An 18,673-nucleotide genomic window follows, 5' to 3' on the forward strand; every position below is an offset into this window, starting at 1 on the left:
GGTTTTGAGGTATAAAATCTAATCCTTGGTTTGATTAGTTCACAATGGCTCACTGAGAGGGAAGGTGAAAGGTACCAATTCAACAGCCCTTAAGCTTGAAGTCCCCTCTTTCTTTCTAGAACAGTTGGAGCAGCAGGGTAAGCCTTACACACACACTCCGTACCAATGTCTCTTGACCTGGAGATTGTTTTATCTAGTGATGACACGGAGTTGTGTTATCATGGCTCACACGGGCCTTGGCTTCTCTGCTGAGACTGCCAGCAAAGGGCCAGCTGCTGGCAGGGGGCGCAAATTCTTGCTGTGATTCTAGGTGCCACAGATCCTAGCCAGCACCCCTCCTTACCACCCACTAGGACTGCTGTGAGGAGAAGCCACGCCTCATTGGTCTGAATCCCTGGGGGTGTTTCAAACTTCCCTGGGTCTCAGCAGGCTGCAGCATTGTTTCCTCCTTGGGCCTATCTGGCACATCCTGGGCACTGAGTCTCAATCTGCTGCCCCTTCTCAGAAATGGAACTGCTCAGCCCACCTGCCCCATGCTGCCCCTCCAGCTGCCCCAATTACTTAACCCGCTCCCTGAACTCCACCCAAATGGTGTGAGCTTCTGGTTACAGTATCTCTCTCTCAGGGGCCTATAGCAGTTGTGAAGCGGTGAGCACACGTCGTACACTTTGCATAGGGTCTAACACATGCTCTTTACTTAATCATGTAAAGCACAGGAGAGCAAATATGAAACAAAGCAATAAATATCTGAACCCACAGCCTCCTCACTGGGTCACCCTTCCCTGGTGAGTCCTTGGAGATCCATCTGTGTCAAGGAAGAATCCCTTACCCAACTTGATCTTCCTCTCTCCTGCACCATGCCTCCGTTCTCCTCCTCCTCCTCCTCTCTCTTTCCTTCTGGATGGCTCCTACCTTCCCTCCTCCCTTCAGCTTAGTCAGCTAAACTGGTTTTTCTAATGATTCAGCTGCTTTTTAGCATAACCTTTGTGAAGTGTAAGTACTATTGTTAATCTTAAGTATTTCCCATTGTCCCTGTCTGGGGTGTACTAGAATTTTCATTTAATGGAAATATGGAAATTGTGACTTTTTGTTTCGATTTGGAACAAATTTTGAAATGTTGGAATTTCTCACTGGATGAAGATCCCTTTTTCTGATCACAGCTGTGTTATCAACTGAGCTAACAAAACACCCACATCGCTAATGTGTATGCATGTATCGATTTCCTCCCTGGGGGGCTGACAAAAAAAATGACATTGAAACTTTACCTGCTAAGAGGAAGTTACCCCAGTAAGTGTTAAGAAAATGCATGGCTGGTCACTGTCTTGTAAAACCTAGAGAAAGGGCAGCCGTCCCTTGTTATTAATTGGGTAATTAATAACACTGAAGTAGTTGTATTTTTCCTGCTTGCAGATCTATCTGTCCCAAACATCTCTGTGTCCAAACTCTGTGTTTGACCTGATGTTAAAGTGTTGGAGCCGAGATATAAAGGATCGTCCCACTTTTGATACGATTCACCACTTTCTGGTAGAACAAATGGACTGTAACATTTGACCTGAGCGGAAAAGAGACAAATTGCTGAGAACAGGATGACTTTGGTGGTGTCTCTTTTTGCCTGTCTCTCCCAAACAGATGGGCAGGCGGCCCTCACTACAGTCCCTTAGACTATAATCTCTTTTAAATTGAGATGTCCATGGCAGCTGCTCGTTTTATTGGCCATGGTCTGACATACATGACCAGAGGAAACCTATCTTATTGGTAGAAGAATCATCTCCTGTTCTGCATAATTTCCTGGGAATACTGTGAGGGGGATTTCTTTGGCACCCCATGGCTACAGACACCTGTGGACAGAAAAACTGGAGAAGACTTTACAAGGGACTCCCAGCTCTCCCCAAAGAGACAAGAAGAGAAAGCTAACAGCTCAGGAGCTAGGATTGGAAGAAAGGATGCAGAGAAATAAAGGCTCCAGTCTTCTAAAAATATAGCAGCTCTGTGCACGTTAGCAAGCAATTCAGTATGTCCTTGCTAAAGAAAATATATATGATGTAACTAACTATAAATGAATAGAAATAGGCAGTGGTTACGGGGACTTGAGAACCAGACAGAGTTAGATTTAGCAACCGTTTGGAGGTAGTATGATCAGGGACTGCAGCTGATGTGGATAGAAGAGTCCAAGTCCGTGTCCTTTTATTCCTGTGGTTAGTAAGCACTGCTTTTGTTATATATGTGCCTTTTTCCCACACTGGATTTTTATCTTAAAAAAATGAATGTCAAAGGTCATAGGAAGGTCACTGTAGTAGAGGATCTTTCTTTGACCTACAAATAAAGGTTGGGGTAGAGGTTTGTATTGGAAAATAGCTGATACTGTACTACTGTCTCTATGTAGATTTATTATCCTTATGAACTTGTAGCCAGAATGGACTGATGTGCAATGAATCCTGTATAAATACCCATTAATATGAGATGTCTAGGTCAATGCTGTTATGTGGTGGGAGGGAGCTTACATTGGGTGAGACGGAATGGGTGAAAGCCGAATTGCTGCGTCATTTGTCAGAGCTCAGTGCGTGCCTGAGCACAAGGGAGAGAGCACCTACCACGCCAGCATCTGCCCATCTGTACTGGGTCTTGTCAACATGTCGGACATTCCTGCTGCGGCAGGGCCAGCTCTACCATACCGGCAAAGGTGCTGCCTGCCTGGCCCTGTGGGAGGTTTCCTTCTGGCAAGGAGGGGCTGACACGCCAGAGGAGACTGTTGTTGCTGATTGTGCTGGGCTTGCTCTTCACACCCTGTGCCGCCGACCTACGAAATACCTAGTCATGGAACTGCGAGTGATGTCTTGTTTTGATGATGTCACAGAATGCTCTTCCCCAAGGTTTTGTGGGGGGCAGAGAATTCAGAGCCTACTTTCCCCATTGCTGGTTTACCGGGGGTCTGGGTGGATGCCCCACGGTTCCCTTATTAATCACGTCATGATTGGCTTCAGGGCCAAACAAAAAATCTCCTACAGTGGAGAAGGTGAAAATTTAGCATTTCCTTCTCCAGGCTTTTTAAACTCTTATAAAGCACCTAATTCAGAGCAGGAATTAGTCTTAACCTCTCCTGAGTCACAAGCATATTCTATCCCCTGCCAGAGCATGGGCTGATGTGACGAGCTCTGTGTGTATTGAGGGGGAGGCCATTAGGGAGAAGGAAAGTGTATATAGCTACAATAAGAGAATAATTAGGACTGTGTGTGTGCAAGAAGAAAATCCTGGTGCAGAATTGGCTCGAAACTGTCCTGTGATGCATCAGTAAATTTCTGCTGTTTGCTTCCTCAGAGATCAACTATACTGAAGTCTGTAACAATGTTAACCAGTTAGATCTCATATGCAAATGACTGCATCCTGATTGGCTCTTCAGAAGCTAACAATTTTTCTTGCTTCAGCCAATCAGTTCAGTTATGCAATTATATGCTTCCTGACTGGCTATTAGGAAGCAAATAATAGTCTGATTCTGGCTCTCTGCCATCATCTTCACAGCCACAGGAGAGAGCTGCAGATACTTCTGATTTAAAACATTTGGAATATGTAAACGTATGTAAACTGACTTCTTGTGTTTGTTAATGTCAGGATTTAGTTTCCCTCAATTTAAATATTGATTCATACAACATTTGTCTCTCATATCAATAAATCTTGATGGTAAACTCAACAGAGGTGAATTTCTCCTTATTATCTGAGTGTCTGCACAGAGGACATATGTCTAGATCCACATGCTGTAATAAATGGCAGTTTGTGACCTTAGAATGAACATCCATTGGTCATGTCATGAAATGGACACAGGAAGGAATTTCTAAGCATAATTTGAGAAGAAAGGCCCGCATCAGCCATGCAGAATTGACAAAGGCTGAAGGACAAATGGAAGCATCACTGCAGTGGTTCTCCTGGTGCCCTGGGACACCTCTCCTTAAATGTCTCACTTCTTTCAGTTAGTATTTTTGTCCTTGTTATATTACCTCAAAACATTCAGGTTTGAGGAAATATAACAGGTACTTTTACAACCAAGAATAGTTCTCCATTTTTAATCATAGACAGATGTAAACAGCCTGTGTCAGATGCTTCCCTTGCCCTGTCAGATGGTCCAAACTGGAGTGGAACTGGTATGGTTCCACTGTGCAGGGAGGAGGATTTGGCTAACCATGCAGGCTGTCTCTGATGGAGTGGGCTAGGCCCAGAGGCCCTTACTGGAGGCCTCAGTGTCCTGCCACACCTCTACCAGGAAAGGAGCAGTAGAGGAGTCCAAGCAGCCTAGAGTGGCTGCTTCTGCGGGAGGGCCATCTAAAAGGAGGTGCAGAGCTAGAGACAGTCAGTTCCTTGCTGGATCTAGAGGAGCACAGACAGAGCTCCTGACTGGCTAAAGGGAACTGCAGCACCGTGGACAGCTCAGTGCTGGCAGGGACTGGAGCAGTAAGGAAGAGCTCCTGGCTGGCTTCTGGGTCTGAACTTAGATGAGCCCCGGGGTAAGGATGAAGCTTTGGTAAAGGCTGGGGCCATGGAAAAGTGGCCCAGGGAACTGAAAGCAATGTAGTTAAAGGGACATGGTGGCATGTGGCTGCTATTCTTAGGGTCCCTGTGCTGGGACCCAGAGTAGTGGGTGGGCCTGGGTGTCCCCCCATAGCCCAGTGGGGAACTGTCCTACAGTCAGACAGCAAGAAACCCCCAGAAGGGGAACTGAACTATTAGTGGCCCAGCTGGGGCCAGAGTAGACCAAGAGAGTGAAACTATTGCCTCCAGGGAGGAAGCCCTGAGGGTATGGCCTGATATTGCAGACACACCTAACCAAAAGGGGCATGTGTGAGAGGTGGGTGCCATGCTGTTACATTTAGTACCAGAAGTGGGATCCTTTGGACTGACCTCTGATCAACAAGGGGCACATGGCCATGGACGAGGGGATATTCCTGTTGGTGGCAGGCCAGCAATATCAGGAGACTGCTATGCAGGGGCAGCAGCAGCTGACCCAGGCCCTACTGATGCAATTAATGGAGAACCTGCAATGGCAACAGGAGGTCCAGTTTGTGGTGCAACAATGGTGGCAGGAGATCCACTCCAACCAGCAGGAGTGGATACAGAGGCGGTCGGGTCACACCACACCCAAGAGCCCAGTCGGTGATGGAACTGGTGGTTGGCTGGCTCCAGGCCTGGCAAAACTCAGATCAGACAATGACCCCTAGGCCTTCCTTCAGACCTTTGAGCAGGTAGCAAAGCAGCAGACTGGAAAGAGTCAACTTGGGCAGCTTGTGTAGCACCGTTCCTGATGGGTGAGGCACAGACAGCTTACTGGGTGGTAAGCGATGAGCAGGCAAGTTCCTACCTAGTGGTGAAGGCAACCATTTTGGATTGGCTAGGGCTGACATCAGAGATGTACAGGCACAAGTTCCAGACATCATCATTCCCGCAAGGGGAGCAGGCATGGATTCTGGTGCAGAAGTTACGGGGCCTGGCAATGCGCTGACTTTGTCCAGAGATCAGCTTGGTGGAGAAGCTCCTGGATCAGGTGGTCCTAGAGCAATTCATGAAGGTCCTACCAGGAGGGGCACAGCTGGGTAAGGAGTTTACAGCCAGCCTTAGTGGGGGAAGCAATCAAGTGAGCTGAGGCCTACTTTGAGGTCAAAGGAGAGGAATGGCCCAAGCTGTATGGTAAACTGAGAGGGGTGCACCAGGGGGTGGCCCAGGGAAGCTCACAAGGGGGAAAGCCCCAAGGCTTCTAGACTCAAAGGGTGCACTGCAATTGCAAGGTGTCCGGGGAGCCCTGCAGTCTATGGGAAGTACTAGTGCGAAGGAGCTAGGAGACCTGGTAGTCTGCTACAGGTGGGGCCAGCCTGGATATATTAAAAGGAACTGCCCAGTAATGGAATGTGACTATTTTAAACTGTTAGAGTGGGACCAATCAGTGGGGGGTCTACCCCAAAGATGAGGGTGGTCCGCCCAAGGGGTAGTGACAGGCTGCGAGGAATGGTAGTTAAGGGCCTGTTAGACTCAGGGTGTAGGTACACCGTGGTTTGGGAGGACCAGGTGAAGGCAACTAGCCTGTACTGACACCTCCCAGTACCTTTCCAATGTACCTGGGGAGACCCGAATCTATCCCACAGCAGAATTTGAGCTGGAGGTACAGGGCCGGAGAGCTAGATTCCAGGTCGGTGTGGTCAAGGACCTGGCGTGGCCTGTAATCTTGGGGTGAGACTGGGTGGGTTACTTAGCCCTCATGTGGGAAAGACCTGAGAGTGACCCAGGACTGAGAGGGTCTGGGCCCAGATGGGAAAGAAAGCAGAGGGGCTGGGAGCCAGGGTAAGGAGACACCGGAAAAGAGCCCAGTGGTGAGACCATGATGCCCAAGATGTGAGGGACCTGCTGAGGAAGTGCCAACAAAGTTGGACGAATCCAACATATACCAAGGGAAAGTCATTAGCCAGCTGGTCTGAGTAGAGCAGGAGTTGGCCTGGGTACAGGTGGAAGCCAAGGGGCAGAGGGAACAATGCTTGGCTTTGCTGGACGCATTGGCCCAGTCTCAGAGAGAGAAGACTCTAACAGCACAGCAAGAGACCTCCAAGACCTGGGCCCTGCAGGATCCTTTGGGAACCCAGCCAGAGTTCCATGTGCAGCAGGGTACTGTGGGAACTCCAGCTGAAATACCTGGTGTGCTATTTCCATTATCTCGGTAGGGTGTTCCATTCAAATGAGTTGACCCCCACCCACACAGCCCTAATGGATCCATGTCTCAGATACCTTCTCTGATCTCCCATGCATCTGGGAGAAAAATCAATTCTCCCTCCCCCACATCCCCCAAGGGATAGCCACGCCAAGTGGATAGGTCATACAGATTTCTGTAATATTTTATTAGCTCATTCCCATATTCATCACAGTAACCAGAGCAGGAATGACCAGAGAGGTGGAGGGAACCACAGAGACAGGTGGACATTTCCACCCTATCATAGAGCCAGAACTTCCCCATAACAACACTGCCACCACCACCACCAACGGCAGCTTTGTCTGAACACTCACAACATGTCCACAATGTCCAAGAAAAGAGATATTACAAACAAACAGGACTGACTGGGTAGGGATGGCACGTCCTCTTCAAGCTCTGTCTCCTGAAGTGGAGCAGCCTGCATGTCTCATTAACTCACGAGGGTCTTGGCAAGCTTGGTGTGATTCTTGCAGGGCTCAGCAGGTTTGGCCTGGGTAGCAGAGCTGATCGCTTTTCTGACTGTAACATCCTCAAGTGCAGGCCATGTCCATTCAGTGTTCTGTGCTCGTGAGGGGTCAGTCTTTCAAAATGCAGCATAAAATGGACACCTACTGTGCTCCCCTGAACTTACCGCTACTGCCTTGGCCTGCTCATAGACCACCTTCCACCCCTTGATTTCATCCCAGCTCTGGCTACTGGTGTATGCAATTATCTGTTCAGCAAGTTGTTTTGAAATCCCATTGTATACCTTCTGTGATTGATTTCAGAAGCCAAGGCCCTGAATTGCTGATGCCTTGGCCCAAAAAGCAATCAGAGTTTTGTTGTCTGTGGCTGGCAGCCCCTGGGATCTCTTGTTGATAGGCACTATAGATCCAGACTGATTACCAGTGTTCAAAGGGCTCTGGAAGTGGTTCTCCAAAAGTAGTGAGTGTCATAGAAGCACCTGACAACTAGATCCCTGTGATGGAGTTTGACTCACTGCCACAGCACCTCCTGCTGGCCATCCTGGGAATTAGCTCGGTGTTGCCAGTGCACTCTGCTCAGGTGGTGTCTCACCAGTTGTCACTCCTGTCTCCGTGTCCAGGACCTGTGTTGCTCCCCAGACACATCATCCTCTTCTGGACACAGCCCTCCAGCTGTGCCCCACTCAGTTCTTTCTCGCTTTCCAGGGGACCGACAGTCCTCAGTCCTACCACTTGCCTCAGTGGCAATCTGCAGTCCAGATTCTAGCCACTCGTCTCATTGGCAGACTGCTGTCCATGCACTGGCCACTTCCCTCAGTGGCCAGCGGGGGCAAGGGATGGAGGGTCCCTGAGTCAGGGACCCTATAGCTGGCAGCCACATACTGCCCCTCCTCCAACTCTGCCATCTTCTTCCCTGGGCCACTTCCCCGCAGCCTCAGCACCTCCTCTGCCCTGGTATCAGGGTCTCAGTTGGGCAGCCGTCAGCCTGGAGCTTTCTCTTGCTCTGCTGACCCTGCCCAGCACTGCTCTGTCCATGGTGCGCCAGCCCTCTAAGCAGCCAGCCCTCCTCCCTCAAACTCCAGGGAGTGACTGCCCCTGCTCTGCAGCTTCTTCTTATATGGGCCAGCCTGGCCCTGATTGGCTCCTCCAGTAAACCTTCTCCTAATTGGCTGGCACTACAAGTCTTTTCCTTAGTGGCTGCCTCCCATACAGCCTCCCCAGGGTTGCTTTAACCCCTTACATTACCAGTGAGGGGCAGTTGTCCCATCACAATCCTGTATGGCTACTTTGGGAAGTTTAAACTGGTAACTTTCAGCCAGGTTGATCCCAGAGTAGTGAAAGTTGCCTGTATGGCCAGAGAGGCCATTTTTACAGTGCACAAATCACTGGGACAGCCTGTGGAATATTAGTCTGGCTTGTGTGTTATGTTGGCTAGGCTACAGGGCGCACTTTTTAAAATCCAGTTAGCTAACATGATTTGAAGCACTTTGAAGCACCTTGTGTAGACACAGTTTAACAACTTCACAATCATGTTCGCTGGGTATTTTGCAATATAGGTGAAAGCTACATGACATAGGCGACTACACAACCTGCTAACACAACTTTAAAGGTGTTAAATTGTGTCTTACCAAAGTATTCGGGGGCTTTCCACATGTATTATGCTAACTCAAGTAAGGTAGTTCAAGTCTAAGAAAAGCCCTTTCATTCACCATCCTGGAGAGACCCTAGACTCACCTCGGAACGTGGCCAGTTGTCTGTTGTACACGTTGGTCCAGAAAACCGATACGTACAGGGCTTCGTTTGGTATGCAGCCTAATTATGAGCATATTCAATTTTCTGGCATTGCTGCTGCTGTGGCTTTGTGGCAGCTTCACAATGGTTGCCACAGCAACCATGGTGTTTGCCCTCACCCCGGCCCGGCAGCTGCCCCCTGTAAGTTGAAGACCCAAGCACAGATGCTGAGCGACAATGGCAGCCCCACTGAAACACCATCTCTTCACCCCCGACCCTCACTACATCCCAGGGTGAGTTCTGACTCGCACGCGGGGAACGTATCACTTGCAGTTGCTGAAGGAACTTGGTGTGACTGGTGGGGGGGGGGGTGTTGTTGACATGAATTGTGATCTCTTTCCTGATATAATGAAACTCTCCATTTAAAAGTGCACTGAACGAGGCAGGGGAGCATTTGTCTATTATATAATTAAAGGCGGTATAATGCACTAGGGGACTGAACTAAGGTCTGGCATTTCCTCCTTTGTGAGCGCTTGACTTGGCAACTTTAACATTCTTTTTTAACATAGCTTGGTTGTGTGTGCCTGGGTATGTGGGGAGAAGATTGTTAATGTAGATACGTGCGTGTTATAGGTGGGGCTGACAGCACCAACTAGTGTGAAGGCTGCCTGACACTTCCTTTTAGAAGATGCTATTTTCAACCTCCTATCACTTTTGCCAAACTGTGACTGTCTGGGCTGAATTTTCCACCCAGGGTGTCTGTTTCAGGCTGAATTATTTTAGAGACCTTCAGCCAAAATGGCTTAGCTGTAGGAACAGGGGTAAGGAAAAATATATTTTGCCCATATTAAATCCTGATGTCCTTTTCTTTTAGAACCTCTCCTGCCCCTGTTCTTTGGAGTAGGGTTTTGAAATTTGGCAGGGACTTGGCCTTTATATCGGGGACCTGCCTTTTGCCAGCCCTTTTAAATATGCCCAAACTTGACCAAGTCATCAGACTTTGAAAAACAGCAGATTACACATGCTCAGAGGACACCTGCTAGGGCTTTGCAGCTAAATTTCCAAAAGATTTCACCTGCGTTGAGGCTGCTCCAGCCTGAGGCTGTTGGGGGCAGAGCAGGTCTTTCCCTTTAATTGCTGTTCTGGGCTGGACCAGCACCAGACACCATAAATGAAAGCATGGAGCCTGACTCTCCTCTGCTCTCAGTGTGGAGGAGTGGATTAGGACAAGGAGCATGGGGGAGGGAAGGAGACTAGGTATTGGGAGTAGATTGGGATTGGCTGGGCAAGGAAACTGGGACTGAAAACCAGTAAAGTAGGGAGAAGGAGGTGGAGGGGAAGTAGACCGATTGGATGAGGATCTGGAAGGAGGGAAAGTGGGACTGGCTGGGCATGGATACTGAGAATAGGAATGGGGGAGACAGGACAGGAGTCTGGAGGGGGAGATGGGGACTAGGATGAGAAGATGGAGGATTAGAAACTGGTGCTGGCTAGTTGAGGAGAATGGAGCTAGGATGAGGAGACAGGTGGGGAAGAGACCGCAATGGAACAGGGACAGGTTGGAGGGGATGGATCAGAAGGATTCAAGCTTGGAGGGAACAGACACAAAAGTCTGTGCCCATTAGATTCATAGATTCCAAGGCCAGAAGGGACCATTTTGATCATCTAGTCTGACACACGCACACACCCATATACCACAGGCCATAGAACTTCCCCAAAATTATTATTAGAACAGAACTTTTAGAAAAACATCCAATTATGATTTTAAAATTGTCAGTGATGGCGAATCCGCCACAACCTTTGGTAAATTGTTCCAATAGTTAATTACACTCATCTTTTAAAATGTATGCTTTATTGCCTCTCTGAATTTGTCTAGCTTCAACTTCTAGCCATTGGATCATGTTAGATCTTTCTCTGCTAGATTGAAAAGCCCATTAGTAAATATTTGTTCCCCATATAGGTACGTATAGACTGTGATCAAGTCACCCCTTGACCTTCTCTTTGCTAAGCTAAATGGATTGAGGAACTTGAGTCTATCACTAAGGCAGGTTTTCTGATCCTTTCATCAGTTTCGTGTCTCTCATCTGAACTCTCACCAATTTGTCAACGTTCTTCTTGAAGTGTGCGCACCTGAGCTGGACACAGGATTCCAGTAACGGTGGCACCAGTGCCAAATATAGACCTAAAATAACCTCTCTGCTCCTACTTGAGATTCCCCTGTTTGGACATCCCAGGATTGCATCAGCCCTTTGGGCCACAGCATCACCCTGGGAGCTCATGTTCAGCTTATATTCTACCATGACTCTGAAGTCTTTTTCAGAGTCCCTGCTTCCCAGGATAGAGTCCCTCATCCAGTAAGTGTGGCTGACATTGTTTGGTCCTAGATGTATACACTTACCTCTAGCCATAGTGTTTGCTTGCAGACTGTTTAACAAGAGATCCAGATCGCTCTGAATCAGTGACCTGTCCTCTTTATTGTTTACCACTTATTATTTACTACGTATCTGTGATGATTTTGCTTTATTCCAAGTCATTGATAAAAATGCTAAACAGCGTAGGACCAAAACTGGATCCCTGCAGGACCCCACGGGAAGCACAGCCACTCCCATTCCCTGTTTACAGTCCTGTTTTGAGGCCTATCAGTTAGTTTTATATCATTCTCAGACGTTGCAAGGTACTTAGTCAAACGCCTTACAGAGGGTTAAGTATGTTATGTCAACACTATTACCTTTATCAACCAAATTACAAATCTCGTAAAAAAATAGTGTGACAAGATGTATTTTCCACAAACCCATGTTGATTTGCATTAATTACATTACCCTCCCTTTAGTTCTTTATTAATCGAGTCCCATATCAGCTGCTCCATTATCTTGCCTGGGATCGATGTCAGGCTGACAGCGCTATAATTACCCAGGTCATCCCATTTACTCTTTTTAAAAATGGGCACAACATTAGCTTTCTTCCTGTCTTCTGGAACATCTCCAGTGCTCCAGGACTAACTGAAAATCAACGTCAACGGTCCAGTGAGCTCCTCAGCCAGCTCTTTTAACTTGCAGCCAAGAGTTTTATCTGAACCTGCTCGTTTTAAAGTGTGTAACTTTAGTAGCTTCTGTTTAACATCCTCCAGAGATACTAGTGGAATGGAAAGAGTGTTATCATCCCCATATGAGGAGACAGTCGCCAGCTTCTTTTTCACCCAAATACAGAACAGAAATATTTATTAAACACTTCTGCCTTTTCTCCATTACTATTGATAATTCTACCATTTCCATCTAGTAATGGACAGGACTTTTGTCAGGATCATTTTTGTTCCTAATATATTTTAAAACTCCTTATTGTCCTTAACTCTGCTGGCCGTATATCTCTGTGTCCCTTCACAGACTCACAGGACTTGTGCTCTTTCTCAGCTCTGTACGGTCCCTGGGAGGAACCCCCTTCAGTGTGACAGCCCTTCTCGGGGGTCCGCTCTCTCTCAGGAGTTAAGCCCCTCTGCCTCCTGGAACTGCACTCTCTGTCTGAGCTTTCAGCACTCCTGTCTCTTGCCATGGGCCCCACAGGGAGTCCACTGGCTCTGGACCCCCAGGGCCTCCACACCCAGAGGGAATAATGCAACCCTGATCTCTAGACTGGAGTGACTCTCCACCAGTGTAAAACAGGAGGGTTTATTGAGCATCTGAACCCAGCACAGGAAACTCTCTGGGCCCTCAGGCCTGGCATCCCTCAGCACAGGACATCTAGGTCTCTCCTGCATCCAGGCGGGCTCTGGCCCAGTCCAGCAGCCCCCGCCTTCCAGCCGAGGCATCCTATATCACTGACCCCAACAGCTCCTTCCCTGTCCTTTGTCTTCTGTCTCAGGTAAACAGGATGCTAGGGCCCTCTCTCTTCCATCTTTTGTTCCTCTCTGGCTGGAACTGGTTGGTCAGGTCACCGGAGTCCTCTCTCCTTTGTCCTCCCACTGGCCAGAACCGACTGATTGCCAAGCTGGGTTAGTCACCAGGTCACCAGTTGTTAGGGTTGCGCATCTCCAGGCCATTGTCTGGGGGTCCCGGCTGCCAGGCAAGATTCACACCTGGTCCTCTGCAACAACAAACCCTCTCCCACCACCTTGTTAAACATGCAGCACACAGGGAAACTGAGTGCACACGCTATTCATGTAAAACACTACAAAAATCCCCAACTTTGTCGCAGTCCCTTATCAATTTTCTGCAATTCCTAGCTTCTGATCTATGATTCTATGAAAGGAGTACTTGTGGCACCTTAGAGACTAACAAATTTATTTGAGCATAAGCTTTCGTGAGCTACAGCTCACTTCCGATGAAAGCAATCATTGCATTGGTGGAATACTTGGCCCAAATGCCACACACGTGTAACAGCATGGGCTTTCAGCTATTCTATTTAATTATTTATACAAAGTGGACTAGCTTCAACAGGAGAGATTGAAAGAGCCCGGCCCTAGAATACCTGTTAACAGAGTGATTAAGGCACTGTCCTGGGAGGTGAACGATCCAAGTACATAAGTCTCCTAGTGAATCCCACTGCCCCCTTTCTACTCTAGACAACATGTTCAGAAGCCAGCCTAGCTAGAAGACTGGTTCCCCTTGTACTGAGATGGAGGCCATCCAAACTTTACAGCCACCCCTCTTCCCATAGAAGGTGGCCCAATGATCCACAAAGCCAGACCTGTACACCACTTTCCTAGCCAGCAGTTCACTCCTAGAATCTTCCTTTGCTTATAGGACAGGAAGGATCTCCAAGAAAGATCATTCAGGCATTCCTCTCTTTCAGCACCTTCTGAGTCCATTAAGTCGTCGATAATCTGTGAGGTGCCCCATAACAGTGTCATTAGTGCCAATAGGCAGCCTCACCAGTGGATCCTTCCCCACTGACTTCAGAAACCTATCTTGGTTCTGGGAGGGCTGTCATGTGCCTGGCCCTTGTGGAACCGTCTTTCCATTCTTCTCAGTATAGAATCCCCAACAAGGATTGTTGTCTTCCTTGAATGGATGCAGGTATTTGGGGGGGCAAGCTTGACTTTCTTACGGGTTGGGCTCAGACAGATGTCTCCTACAATGCTCCATTCCATTCAATCAGCTAGATCATCAGAGAGAGCTTCCCCTTTCCATGCTGAGGATGTGGCATCAATTGGAAACTTCTAGCTGTGTGGAATTCCTCCTGGTTCTCATAGCCTGCCCATCCTCATCTGCCTACTGCTGTGTAAAATGCCACCTCATCCTCTTGCCTCTGATGGTTATGGACTGCCATGCCTCTGCTCTGATTTCTTCACTCTCTGGTTCCTTGATGGCCAGCTGCTTTCTTCTTTGAATCAGGGGCAGTGATGCTTCCTCAACCTGGATATCCAGTGGACCCGCAGCCTTATGCACAGTGCATGGCAGGGGCTCCAGCCCAAGCCTCGGCATCCACACTGCTATTTTTAGTATGCTAGCTTGAGCCCCAGTAGGATAAATCTATTTGCCCAGGCTGGGAGGCTCACTCCCAGATGCACTGTAGATAGACCCTCTGAGGCTCCATAGTGTCTGTCCTGGTCCTTAAAATCAAGAAACTCTTTTCCACCAGCACAGTTATCAATGTGCACTTCATACAAAGGAATACCCTTCTGGCTTCAGGTAGGAAAGAAAACATGAATGAATTTCTGCTCATTCACTGACCACGATCAATCCTGTGCATTTGGTCAAGACTAGGGTCCAGGGGGGAAAAAGAATATGTAATTAAAGACTATATCATAGTGAATACACATCAGCGAATTGAATTAAGGTAGCACTAGCAACCTAAATACTGGCATTTCCTAACTGTTGAGGATTTGACTTTGCAACCTAAATAATGTTCTTTTAAACATAGTTTTGTGTGTGTGATATATGTGTGTGTTTGTATATATATATATATATATATAGGAATTTTCTGGGTTTTGTTTGTTGTTAAAGATGTCTTTAAATGGTATATCGTGGTTTAACCTTCAAGATTTTTGTTTGTTTGTTTGTAGTTAAGTTCTGTTTAATATTTATTTTTAGTATTTCATAGATTCCAAGGCCACAGGTAAATATAAACTGTGATCAAGTCACCTTTAACCTTCTCTTTGTTAAATTAAATGAATTGAGCTCCTTGAGTCATTCACTATAAGACATGTTTTCTATAATGGGCCTTAGAGACATAGTATTACTTGAAGCAAAAGAGCAAACAAACCATGTAGTCGTCACACGTCAGCTCTGAACAAAAGCACCAACACAAAATGATTTTGTTCATGGTCCAGTGAACTATGACATAGTTGTGACACTCTCTATATGATTTTATAAAAGTATGCTGATGAGTTTATGGAGGAGATGGTATGATGGGATAACATGATTTTGGCAATTAATTGATCTTCAACTATTCATGGTAAATAGGCCCAATAGCCTGTGATGGGATGTTAGATGGGGTGGGATCTGAGTTACTACAGAGAATTCTTTCCTGGGTATCTGGCTGGTGAATCTTGCTCACATGCTCAGGGTTCAGCTGATCACCATATTTGGGGTCGGGAAGGAATTTTCCTCCAGGGCAGATCGGAAGAGGCCCTGGGGTTTTTTTGCCTTCCTCTGTAGCATGGGGCACGGGTCACTTGCTGGAGGATTCTCTACACCTTGAAGTCTTTAAACCATGATTTGAGGACTTCAATAGCTCAGACATAGGTGAGAGGTTTATTGCAGGATTGGGTGGGTGAGATTCTGTGGCCTGCGTTGTGCAGGAGGTCAGACTAGATGATCATAATGGTCCCTTCTGACCTTAATATCTATGAGTCTATGAGTGTGAATATAATATAACTAAAATATGCTTCATGCAGAAGGTCTCTTGTAAGGTATCATTACAAAGCTTATAATCTACTGAGTGTGGTCATCCTATTTGTATAAATGTATCACTCTTGTATCTGAAACTAGAAATATGAAATATAACTCTGAGGGCCTATTGTAGTTATGCAAAGTGTGGGCCATTAATGGTGGTTGGAATCTTGATGACGCCTATCAACCAGGACAATTGACTGTGGATGGCTCTGTTTGCAGGCAGGCCTTCCTGTGAGTCAGGCTGGGAGGAATGAAGGCTTGGGGGTCTCACAGGACATGTGATCATGTCACCTGAACTGGAATCCATCTTTAACCTGGTGCTTTTCCACTGAGAAGGAGGGTTGGGAACCCAGAGGGACAAAGGATTCCCACCTTATGCAAAAGATATATCAGTGGGTGGAACAGAACAAGAAGGAACCATCATGAGGAATCCCCTAGCTACCACCTGAGCTGGAACAAGGGCTGTATCAGGGGAAAGGATTGTGCCCAGACTAGGAAGGTGTCCACTCTATGAAAGAAAGTTATTGAAACATCTCTAAGGGTGAGATTTTCTGTATTCCGTTTGATTAGACGTAGACTTGAGTTCTATTTTATTTTGCTTGGTAATTCACTTTGTTCTGTCTGTTACTACTTGGAACCACTTAAATCCTACTTTCTGTATTTAATAAAATCATTTTTACTTATTAATTAACCCAGAGTATGTATTAATACGGGGGGAGGGGGAAGACGAGAAACAGCTGTGCATATCTCTCTATCAGTGTTATAGAGGGCTAACAATTTATGAGTTTACCCTGAATAAGCTTTATACATGGTAAAACAGATTTATTTGGGGTTTGGACCCCATTGGGAGTTGGGCATCTGAGTGTTAAAGTCAGGCACATTTCTGCAAGCTGCTTTCAATTGGAGCCTACAGCTGTTAGGGGACATGGTTCAGACCTGGGTCTGGGCTGCAGCAGGCTAGTGGGTCTGGCTCAAACCAGGCAGGATGCTGGAGTCCTAAGTTGACTGGGCAGGAAAGCAGGGGGCAGAAGAAGTCTTGGCACATCAGGTGGCAGCTCTGAGGGGGTTTCTGTGATCCAACCCGTCACAATAGTAACACAAATATCTGAAATCCCTGCTCAGTGAAGATGCCAGACTAAGCCCTGTGAATAATTTGCTTGCTACTTGGTTACAAACTCATTTATTGCACCAGACTTTGGCTTTAGTTGTTACTATCAGTGTAAGTGTGACCTGTTAATATCAATGTGCTATATCCTGTTTACACCATCTATCTGTATATTCAGTGTCCTTAATTCCTTACTGAATTGTGTACCATCCTATAACTTTTCCTTTGAAACACGCATCAATTATTGCATATGTATTTTTTCAGTGTTTTACTGGAGTTTGCTATTTTTTCCCCATCCCCTTCTTATAGCAGAAGGGCAGGAATTATTTAAAGGTAAAAAGCTTGTTTTGTTCATTTTTAGACCCACGATTAAATACAGAATATTTGGAGACTGTAAAATATTCAGTGTTCTTACAGGTTGTGAATGCAAACTCAAACCATGGTGTCACACTGTCTGGAGTGCAAAAACAGGGCAGACATGCCAAACTGGCGGTATATTCTATAATTAGACTTCAACCCGGTAACAAATGTGAATTCCTGGATCACTGTACCAGTCTTACCATGGAGTCGCAGACACTCCTCTGGGGCTCTCCAGTCTATCTTTCCACCCAGGCAAGCTGGACTTAGTGATACATTGGCACTTAACCAAAATTACAAAATATTCACATTGCTTCCAGTCCCAAGAGACTAGTCACTTACCCAGGATCAATTGGTACCCCAGATCTTACACCAAAGACAACACCTGTAGCCAGTCCTTTAATAAACTATCTCTAGGTTTATTAACTAGGAAAAAGAAACGAGTTATTTATAACTTAAAGCAGGCAACATATACACAGAAGTGAGGTCAGTCTATGGTTTCAAAAGGTGACAGAGAGATAGTAATCTGTCAGCACCGAATGTCTTTTCAGGTTTAACCCATGCCAACCAGCATGGGGATCTCTATGCTTATGTTTAGGAATCCTTGCCCCTCAGAGTCCAGACAGCATAAAAGAAATTCAGTTTCCTCTTGTCAGAAATTTTTATCCCCTCCCCTCCAGAATCCAAAACTGATGGGATGCGTTCATGTGTAGGTCTCTCATTCCTGGCGGAAGTTAGGAATGCAATCAACAAAATCTGTCTTTTGATGCTACACAATATGTCAGTCACTTTCAGTGGGTCATTCTTGTATGCAGGGTAAGCACTTTACCTTAATCAATGCTGCTTTTCCTGTTTTGGTGAGTTACACAATTACAAAGGTTTACAGTGAAAATACTCAATATAACTTTATACTGGGGCTATAGAAATTATCAGTGAGATCAATACATGCAGCATTCTAGAAGCATTTTATAAAGTCTAAAGACAATCTTATCAACTTACCATCTACTATCTGTTTTGATGATGCTAACACCCCAGGAAAACAAGACTTGTTTCCAGCTATGCATTTGTAAGTGTTCAGTAAAGCCTGGGGCCTTGGCGTGAGCTAGCACCTGTTCTGCCAGTGTGTCACCTGGAACTGAGAGAGGTTTTACTGTTAATTATAAAAATAACACATGATGACTGAGGTTTTGCCAAAATCAAACTGCCACAACTCACCCATCTCTCCCACCCACCACATGCACAGATTCACGCAGGCCCAGTCACACTTCTACACATTCACACACATACACTGACAAGCACTACCTTACATGCATCTACAGTCCCATTCACAAACTTGTACACATGCATGCAGACCCAGGTGCACCTTTTCACACCCCTACAAACCATGGTTGCACTAAGAGCCCCTCAATGCCATCTGGCAGAGGGCTCACTGGCAGAGGCAATGCTTGGAGGGGGCATGCAGGGTCAC

At 46.6% G+C, this 18,673-nt stretch overlaps 2 protein-coding genes across 5 annotated transcripts in view; both read left to right on the plus strand.

The window, feature by feature from the left end:
• LOC142000049 (discoidin domain-containing receptor 2-like) overlaps window positions 1-3,562 on the plus strand; it is a 150,731-nt gene extending 147,169 nt beyond the window's left edge. For all 4 annotated transcript variants that reach the window (XM_074974069.1, XM_074974072.1, XM_074974070.1 and 1 more), the window contains one exon: window positions 1,411-3,562. In XM_074974069.1, the coding sequence (XP_074830170.1) occupies window positions 1,411-1,551 (141 nt within the window). In that variant the 3' untranslated portion in view covers window positions 1,552-3,562. The remainder of the gene's footprint in view (window positions 1-1,410) is intronic.
• Window positions 3,563-9,080: 5,518 nt separating this feature from the next.
• Window positions 9,081-18,673, plus strand: part of CIMIP2A (ciliary microtubule inner protein 2A) — a 43,633-nt gene continuing 34,040 nt past the window's right edge. Inside the window, exon 1 of the mRNA XM_074974128.1 lies at window positions 9,081-9,206. Coding sequence (XP_074830229.1) covers window positions 9,151-9,206 — 56 coding nt within the window. The 5' untranslated portion in view covers window positions 9,081-9,150. The remainder of the gene's footprint in view (window positions 9,207-18,673) is intronic.

The sequence above is a fragment of the Natator depressus genome, chromosome 16 (genome assembly GCF_965152275.1).
Source record: "Natator depressus isolate rNatDep1 chromosome 16, rNatDep2.hap1, whole genome shotgun sequence".
Classification (NCBI taxonomy): Eukaryota; Metazoa; Chordata; order Testudines; family Cheloniidae; genus Natator; species Natator depressus.